The 9,196-nt window shown below is 37.2% G+C and overlaps 1 protein-coding gene across 1 annotated transcript; it reads left to right on the forward strand.

Moving 5' to 3' along the window:
* Positions 1-8,460: 8,460 nt before the first annotated feature.
* On the forward strand, positions 8,461-8,911 carry LOC148165985 (uncharacterized). Its single transcript, XM_088049534.1, has 2 exons — positions 8,461-8,516; positions 8,569-8,911. The coding sequence occupies exon 2, from the start codon at positions 8,570-8,572 to the stop codon at positions 8,909-8,911; it is 342 nt and encodes a 113-aa protein (XP_087905660.1). The 5' UTR covers positions 8,461-8,516; position 8,569.
* The last annotated feature ends 285 nt before the right edge of the window (positions 8,912-9,196 follow it).

Below are 9,196 nucleotides of genomic sequence, written 5' to 3' on the forward strand. Positions count from 1 at the left end.
CGAAAATCGGCGAGAAATCGTCGTTTTGCATCGAAATATGAGGTTTTCTCTTGGAATTTTGACGATTTCGTGGAGAATTCTGCTGTTTTCTTGCAATTCAGCCGTTGAATCTTGGTAAAAAGTCTTGATTGTGTAGATTTCGTGCTCTTCTTTGCGAATTCAAGATAGAAAACAACGAAAATCAGCGAGAAATCGTCGTTTTGCATCGAAATATGCGGTTTTCTCTAAGAATTTTGATGATTTCGTGCAGAATTCTGCTGTTTTCTTGCAATTCAGCCGTTGAATCTTGGTAAAAAGTCATGATTTTGTAGATTTCGTGCTCTTCTTTGCGAATTCAAGCCAGAAAACAACGAAAATCGGCGAGAAATCGTCGTTTTGCATCGAAATATGCGGTTTTCTGTAAGAATTTTGATGATTTCGTGCAGATTTCTGCTGTTTTCTTGCAATTCAGCCGTAGAATCTTGGTAAAAAGTGATGATTTTGTAGATTTCGTGCTCTTCTTTGCGAATTCAAGCCAGAAAACAACGAAAATCGGCGAGAAATCGTTGTTTTGCATCGAAATATGCGGTTTTCTGTAAGAATTTTGATGATTTCGTGCAGATTTCTGCTGTTTTCTTGCAATTCAGCAGTAGAATCTTGGTAAAAAGTGATGATTTTGTAGATTTCGTGCTCTTCTTTGCAAATTCAAGCCAGAAAACAACGAAAATCGGCGAGAAATCGTTGTTTTGCATCGAAATATGCGGTTTTCTGTAAGAATTTTGATGATTTCGTGCAGAATTCTGCTGTTTTCTTGCAATTCAGCCGTTGAATCTTGGTAAAAAGTCATGATTTTGTAGATTTCGTGCTCTTCTTTGCGAATTCAAGCCAGAAAACAACGAAAATCGGCGAGAAATCGTCGTTTAGCATCGAAAAATGCGGTTTTCTGTAAGAATTTTGATGATTTCGTGCAGAATTCTGCTGTTTTCTTGCAATTCAGCCGTTGAATCTTGGTAAAAAGTCATGATTTTGTAGATTTCGTGCTCTTCTTTGCGAATTCAAGCCAGAAAACAACGAAAATCGGCGAGAAATCGTCGTTTTGCATCGAAAAATGCGGTTTTCTGTAAGAATTTTGATGATTTTGTGCAGAATTCTGCTGTTTTCTTGCAATTCAGCCGTTGAATCTTGGTAAAAAGTCATGATTTTGTAGATTTCGTGCTCTTCTTTGCGAATTCAAGCCAGAAAACAACGAAAATCGGCGAGAAATCGTCGTTTTGCCTCGAAATATGCGGTTTTCTGTAAGAATTTTGATGATTTCGTGCAGAATTCTGCTGTTTTCTTGCAATTCAGCCGTTGAATCTTGGTAAAAAGTCATGATTTTGTAGATTCCGTGCTCTTCTTTGCGAATTCAAGATAGAAAACAACGAAAATCTTCGAGAAATCGTCGTTTTGCATCGAAATATGCGGTTTTCTCTAAGAATTTTGATGATTTCGTGCAGAATTCTGCTGTTTTCTTGCAATTCAGCCGTTGAATCTTGGTAAAAAGTGATGATTTTGTAGATTTCGTGCTCTTCTTTGCGAATTCAAGCCAGAAAACCACGAAAATCGGCGAGAAATCGTCGTTTTGCATCGAAACATGCGGTTTTCTCTAAGAATTTTGATGATTTCGTGCAGAATTCTGCTGTTTTCTTGCAATTCAGCAGTTGAATCTTGGTAAAAAGTTATGATTTTGTAGATTTCGTGTTCTTCTTTGCGAATTCAAGCCAGAAAACAACGAAAATCGGCGAGAAATCGTCGTTTTGCATCGAAATATGCGGTTTTCTCTAAGAATTTTGACGATTTCGTGCAGAATTCTGCTGTTTACTTGCAATTCAGCCGTTGAATCTTGGTAAAAAGTCATGATCTTGTAGATTTCGTGCTCTTCTTGGCGAATTCAAGATAGAAAACAACGAAAATCGGCGAGAAATCGTTGTTTTGCATCGAAATATGCAGTTTTCTCTAAGAATTTTGATGATTTCGTGCAGAATTCTGCTGTTTTCTTGCAATTCAGCCGTTGAATCTTGGTAAAAAGTCATGATTTTGTAGATTTCGTGCTCTTCTTTGCGAATTCAAGCCAGAAAACAACAAAAATCTGCGAAAAATCGTCGTTTTGCATCGAAATATGCGGTTTTCTGTAAAAATTTTGATGATTTTGTGCAGAATTCTGCTGTTTTCTTGCAATTCAGCCGTAGAATCTTGGTAAAAAGTGATGATTTTGTAGATTTCGTGCTCTTCTTTGCGAATTCAAGCCAGAAAATAACGAAAATCGGCGAGAAATCGTTGTTTTGCATCGAAATATGCGGTTTTCTGTAAGAATTTTGATGATTTCGTGCAGAATTCTGCTGTTTTCTTGCAATTCAGCCGTTGAATCTTGGTAAAAAGTCATGATTTTGTAGATTTCGTGCTCTTCTTTGCGAATTCAAGCCAGAAAACAACGAAAATCGGCGAGAAATCGTCGATTTGCATCGAAAAATGCGGTTTTCTGTAAGAATTTTGATGATTTCGTGCAGAATTCTGCGGTTTTCTTGCAATTCAGCCGTTGAATCTTGGTAAAAAGTCATGGTTTTGTAGATTTCGTGCTCTTCTTTGCGAATTCAAGCCAGAAAACAACGAAAATCGGCGAGAAATCGTCGTTTTGCATCGAAATATGCGGTTTTCTGTAAGAATTTTGATGATTTCGTGCTGAATTCTGCTGTTTTCTTGCAATTCAGCCGTTGAATCTTGGTAAAAAGTCATGATTTTGTAGATTTCGTGCTCTTCTTTGCGAATTCAAGCCAGAAAACAACGAAAATCGGCGAGAAATCGTCGTTTTGCATCGAAAAATGCGGTTTTCTGTAAGAATTTTGATGATTTCGTGCAGAATTCTGCTGTTTTCTTGCAATTCAGCCGTTGAATCTTGGTAAAAAGTCATGATTTTGTAGATTTCGTGCTCTTCTTTGCGAATTCAAGCCAGAAAACAACGAAAATCGGCGAGAAATCGTCGTTTTGCCTCGAAATATGCGGTTTTCTGTAAGAATTTTGATGATTTCGTGCAGAATTCTGCTGTTTTCTTGCAATTCAGCCGTTGAATCTTGGTAAAAAGTCATGATTTTGTAGATTCCGTGCTCTTCTTTGCGAATTCAAGATAGAAAACAACGAAAATCTTCGAGAAATCGTCGTTTTGCATCGAAATATGCGGTTTTCTCTAAGAATTTTGATGATTTCGTGCAGAATTCTGCTGTTTTCTTGCAATTCAGCCGTTGAATCTTGGTAAAAAGTGATGATTTTGTAGATTTCGTGCTCTTCTTTGCGAATTCAAGCCAGAAAACAACGAAAATCGGCGAGAAATCGTCGTTTTGCATCGAAACATGCGGTTTTCTCTAAGAATTTTGATGATTTCGTGCAGAATTCTGCTGTTTTCTTGCAATTCAGCAGTTGAATCTTGGTAAAAAGTTATGATTTTGTAGATTTCGTGTTCTTCTTTGCGAATTCAAGCCAGAAAACAACGAAAATCGGCGAGAAATCGTCGTTTTGCATCGAAATATGCGGTTTTCTCTAAGAATTTTGACGATTTCGTGCAGAATTCTGCTGTTTACTTGCAATTCAGCCGTTGAATCTTGGTAAAAAGTCATGATCTTGTAGATTTCGTGCTCTTCTTGGCGAATTCAAGATAGAAAACAACGAAAATCGGCGAGAAATCGTTGTTTTGCATCGAAATATGCAGTTTTCTCTAAGAATTTTGATGATTTCGTGCAGAATTCTGCTGTTTTCTTGCAATTCAGCCGTTGAATCTTGGTAAAAAGTCATGATTTTGTAGATTTCGTGCTCTTCTTTGCGAATTCAAGCCAGAAAACAACAAAAATCTGCGAAAAATCGTCGTTTTGCATCGAAATATGCGGTTTTCTGTAAAAATTTTGATGATTTTGTGCAGAATTCTGCTGTTTTCTTGCAATTCAGCCGTAGAATCTTGGTAAAAAGTGATGATTTTGTAGATTTCGTGCTCTTCTTTGCGAATTCAAGCCAGAAAATAACGAAAATCGGCGAGAAATCGTTGTTTTGCATCGAAATATGCGGTTTTCTATAAGAATTTTGATGATTTCGTGCAGAATTCTGCTGTTTTCTTGCAATTCAGCCGTTGAATCTTGGTAAAAAGTCATGATTTTGTAGATTTCGTGCTCTTCTTTGCGAATTCAAGCCAGAAAACAACGAAAATCGGCGAGAAATCGTCGATTTGCATCGAAAAATGCGGTTTTCTGTAAGAATTTTGATGATTTCGTGCAGAATTCTGCGGTTTTCTTGCAATTCAGCCGTTGAATCTTGGTAAAAAGTCATGGTTTTGTAGATTTCGTGCTCTTCTTTGCGAATTCAAGCCAGAAAACAACGAAAATCGGCGAGAAATCGTCGTTTTGCATCGAAATATGCGGTTTTCTGTAAGAATTTTGATGATTTCGTGCTGAATTCTGCTGTTTTCTTGCAATTCAGCCGTTGAATCTTGGTAAAAAGTCATGATTTTGTAGATTTCGTGCTCTTCTTTGCGAATTCAAGCCAGAAAACAACGAAAATCGGCGAGAAATCGTCGTTTTGCATCGAAAAATGCGGTTTTCTGTAAGAATTTTGATGATTTCGTGCAGAATTCTGCTGTTTTCTTGCAATTCAGCCGTTGAATCTTGGTAAAAAGTCATGATTTTGTAGATTTCGTGCTCTTCTTTGCGAATTCAAGCCAGAAAACAACGAAAATCGGCGAGAAATCGTCGTTTTGCATCGAAATATGCGGTTTTCTGTAAGAATTTTGATGATTTCGTGCAGAATTCTGCTGTTTTCTTGCAATTCAGCCGTTGAATCTTGGTAAAAAGTCATGATTTTGTAGATTTCGTGCTCTTCTTTGCAAATTCATGCCAGAAAACAACGAAAATCGGCGAGAAATCGTCGTTTTGCATCGAAATATGCGGTTTTCTGTAAGAATTTTGATGATTTCGTGCAGAATTCTGCTGTTTTCTTGCAATTCAGCCGTTGAATCTTGGTAAAAAGTGATGATTTTGTAGATTTCGTGCTCTTCTTTGCGAATTCAAGCCAGAAAACAACGAAAATCGGCGAGAAATCGTTGTTTTGCATCGAAATATGCGGTTTTCTGTAAGAATTTTGATGATTTCGTGCAGAATTCTGCTGTTTTCTTGCAATTCAGCCGTTGAATCTTGGTAAAAAGTCATGATTTTGTAGATTTCGTGCTCTTCTTTGCAAATTCAAGCCAGAAAACAACGAAAATCGGCGAGAAATCGTCGTTTTGCATCGAAATATGCGGTTTTCTGTAAGAATTTTGATGATTTCGTGCAGAATTCTGCAGTTTTCTTGCAATTCAGCCGTTGAATCTTGGTAAAAAGTCATGATTTTGTAGATTCCGTGCTCTTCTTTGCGAATTCAAGATAGAAAACAACGAAAATCTTCGAGAAATCGTCGTTTTGCATCGAAATATGCGGTTTTCTCTAAGAATTTTGATGATTTCGTGCAGAATTCTGCTGTTTTCTTGCAATTCAGCCGTTGAATCTTGGTAAAAAGTGATGATTTTGTAGATTTCGTGCTCTTCTTTGCGAATTCAAGCCAGAAAACAACGAAAATCGGCGAGAAATCGTCGTTTTGCATCGAAACATGCGGTTTTCTCTAAGAATTTTGATGATTTCGTGCAGAATTCTGCTGTTTTCTTGCAATTCAGCCGTTGAATCTTGGTAAATAGTTATGATTTTGTAGATTTCGTGTTCTTCTTTGCGAATTCAAGCCAGAAAACAACGAAAATCGGCGAGAAATCGTCGTTTTGCATCGAAATATGCGGTTTTCTGTAAGAATTTTGATGATTTCGTGCCGAATTCTGTTGTTTTCTTGCAATTCAGCCGTTGAATCTTGGTAAAAAGTGATGATTTTGCAGATTTCGTGCTCTTTTTTGCGAATTCAAGCCAGAAAACAACGAAAATCGGCGAGAAATCGTCGTTTTGCATCGAAATATGAGGTTTTCTCTTAGAATTTTGACGATTTCGTGCAGAATTCTGCTGTTTTCTTGCAATTCAGCCGTTGAATCTTGGTAAAAAGTCTTGATTGTGTAGATTTCGTGCTCTTCTTTGCGAATTCAAGATAGAAAACAACGAAAATCAGCGAGAAATCGTCGTTTTGCATCGAAATATGCGGTTTTCTCTAAGAATTTTGATGATTTCGTGCAGAATTCTGCTGTTTTCTTGCAATTCAGCCGTTGAATCTTGGTAAAAAGTCATGATTTTGTAGATTTCGTGCTCTTCTTTGCGAATTCAAGCCAGAAAACAACGAAAATCGGCGAGAAATCGTCGTTTTGCATCGAAATATGCGGTTTTCTCTAAGAATTTTGACGATTTCGTGCAGAATTCTGCTGTTTACTTGCAATTCAGCCGTTGAATCTTGGTAAAAAGTCATGATCTTGTAGATTTCGTGCTCTTCTTGGCGAATTCAAGATAGAAAACAACGAAAATCGGCGAGAAATCGTTGTTTTGCATCGAAATATGCAGTTTTCTCTAAGAATTTTGACGATTTCGTGCAGAATTCTGCTGTTTACTTGCAATTCAGCCGTTGAATCTTGGTAAAAAGTCATGATCTTGTAGATTTCGTGCTCTTCTTGGCGAATTCAAGATAGAAAACAACGAAAATCGGCGAGAAATCGTTGTTTTGCATCGAAATATGCAGTTTTCTCTAAGAATTTTGATGATTTCGTGCAGAATTCTGCTGTTTTCTTGCAATTCAGCCGTTGAATCTTGGTAAAAAGTCATGATTTTGTAGATTTCGTGCTCTTCTTTGCGAATTCAAGCCAGAAAACAACAAAAATCTGCGAAAAATCGTCGTTTTGCATCGAAATATGCGGTTTTCTGTAAAAATTTTGATGATTTTGTGCAGAATTCTGCTGTTTTCTTGCAATTCAGCCGTAGAATCTTGGTAAAAAGTGATGATTTTGTAGATTTCGTGCTCTTCTTTGCGAATTCAAGCCAGAAAATAACGAAAATCGGCGAGAAATCGTTGTTTTGCATCGAAATATGCGGTTTTCTGTAAGAATTTTGATGATTTCGTGCAGAATTCTGCTGTTTTCTTGCAATTCAGCCGTTGAATCTTGGTAAAAAGTCATGATTTTGTAGATTTCGTGCTCTTCTTTGCGAATTCAAGCCAGAAAACAACGAAAATCGGCGAGAAATCGTCGATTTGCATCGAAAAATGCGGTTTTCTGTAAGAATTTTGATGATTTCGTGCAGAATTCTGCGGTTTTCTTGCAATTCAGCCGTTGAATCTTGGTAAAAAGTCATGGTTTTGTAGATTTCGTGCTCTTCTTTGCGAATTCAAGCCAGAAAACAACGAAAATCGGCGAGAAATCGTCGTTTTGCATCGAAATATGCGGTTTTCTGTAAGAATTTTGATGATTTCGTGCTGAATTCTGCTGTTTTCTTGCAATTCAGCCGTTGAATCTTGGTAAAAAGTCATGATTTTGTAGATTTCGTGCTCTTCTTTGCGAATTCAAGCCAGAAAACAACGAAAATCGGCGAGAAATCGTCGTTTTGCATCGAAAAATGCGGTTTTCTGTAAGAATTTTGATGATTTCGTGCAGAATTCTGCTGTTTTCTTGCAATTCAGCCGTTGAATCTTGGTAAAAAGTCATGATTTTGTAGATTTCGTGCTCTTCTTTGCGAATTCAAGCCAGAAAACAACGAAAATCGGCGAGAAATCGTCGTTTTGCATCGAAATATGCGGTTTTCTGTAAGAATTTTGATGATTTCGTGCAGAATTCTGCTGTTTTCTTGCAATTCAGTAGTGATACAAAGCCGGTTCTGCAGCGGAAGTCGTAATCTCGAGCGCCCGTCCGGTGATGTATTGCTGGTCATCTACCAATCAGGCGCACAGATGGTGTCGGCGGCTCTTCCGGCGTATTGCTGGTCATCTGCCAATCAGGTGGGCGGGTGATTTAAAAATTTGACAGATGGCGGTGGGAATTTGACAGCTGGTGGCGGGAAATTGAAATGTGTAGCCGGTTGGAGGCGCCGCGAGCCGATAAACAGTTCAATTTGCGCGTGCGCGGCTAAACGGCGGGAAATTTAAAAATTTGACAGATGGCGGTGGAAATTTGACAGCTGGCGGCGAGAATTTTGAATTGACAGATGGCTGTAGATTTGACATTTGATCGTTCAAGATGGCGTCTTTAATTGTGACAGCTGGTAGAGGATCAAGATGGCGGTGACGGTTTGGGTGACAATCATAGAGGGCGCTAGAGAGAGCAAGAATTTCAAAATAATTTGAGTGCGGTCCTCGGAAAAAATTTTTGGAATTTCTCGGAAAAAAATATTGCAATTTCTCGGAAAAAACATGTAAAATAGTTCGTTATTTGGGTGTGGTCATTTGGTCTGATTTCCGCGTTTCTCGGAATAACCGCAAACATTGATAAGACCGGACGTTTTTCGCTGTCTATATAAAGAAAAAATCAATCAATTTCATTCAAATCAAGTGTTGTGCAGTCCAAGAATCGATAAGTATGGGTTAATTTTCATTTAATTATTTTATACTAAGTAATACATCTTTTAGAATGGATTTGAAACAAATCAACATTGTCACTAACAGTTCCAACTCCATAAAGGAATTTAAGGGTCTTACAACTCTGCCCATTGGTGTAAAGTACCTTATTAAAAATGTGTCTTTGTACAAAGGGCTTTACGGTGAGTGTCCTATAGTGGAATTGGAAGATTTTAAAGTATTTCTACCCAAAAGAAGTATTGAGGTTATACGCAGCAACTTGGAAAACTTTACTTCAGACACATATTGTTTAGTGTACAGAGGAATAAGAAAATTGAAGAATTGTGAGTACGGTACTACAGCATTGTTTGAAATTGTCTTAAAAAATGAAGACCATTACCACAAAAGTGTTTGAAAAATGATTATTGCATAAAATTATACAATTATAAATTAGTAGTGCTAAATCATGAAATTACACTTGTAAGACAGAAATAAAGCAATCTAATCAATATGAGTTTTACAACCTTTCCTGTTGCGGTAGACGCACACATCTGTTGATAAAATAAAACACTTGTTAAAATCGTTCTTTATATTTATTAAAATCACACAACACTCGTTCGCTTAAGAAATGTATACATTCCATCATACAGTAATTTTTAATAGAGGCATTAGAGTCACAAATAATTCTAATAATATCTAG

This window comes from Gnatocerus cornutus, unplaced genomic scaffold (genome assembly GCF_029298725.1).
Source record: "Gnatocerus cornutus isolate USDA-ARS CGAHR unplaced genomic scaffold, icGnaCorn1.1 ctg00000060.1, whole genome shotgun sequence".
In the NCBI taxonomy this organism is placed as follows: domain Eukaryota; kingdom Metazoa; phylum Arthropoda; class Insecta; order Coleoptera; family Tenebrionidae; genus Gnatocerus; species Gnatocerus cornutus.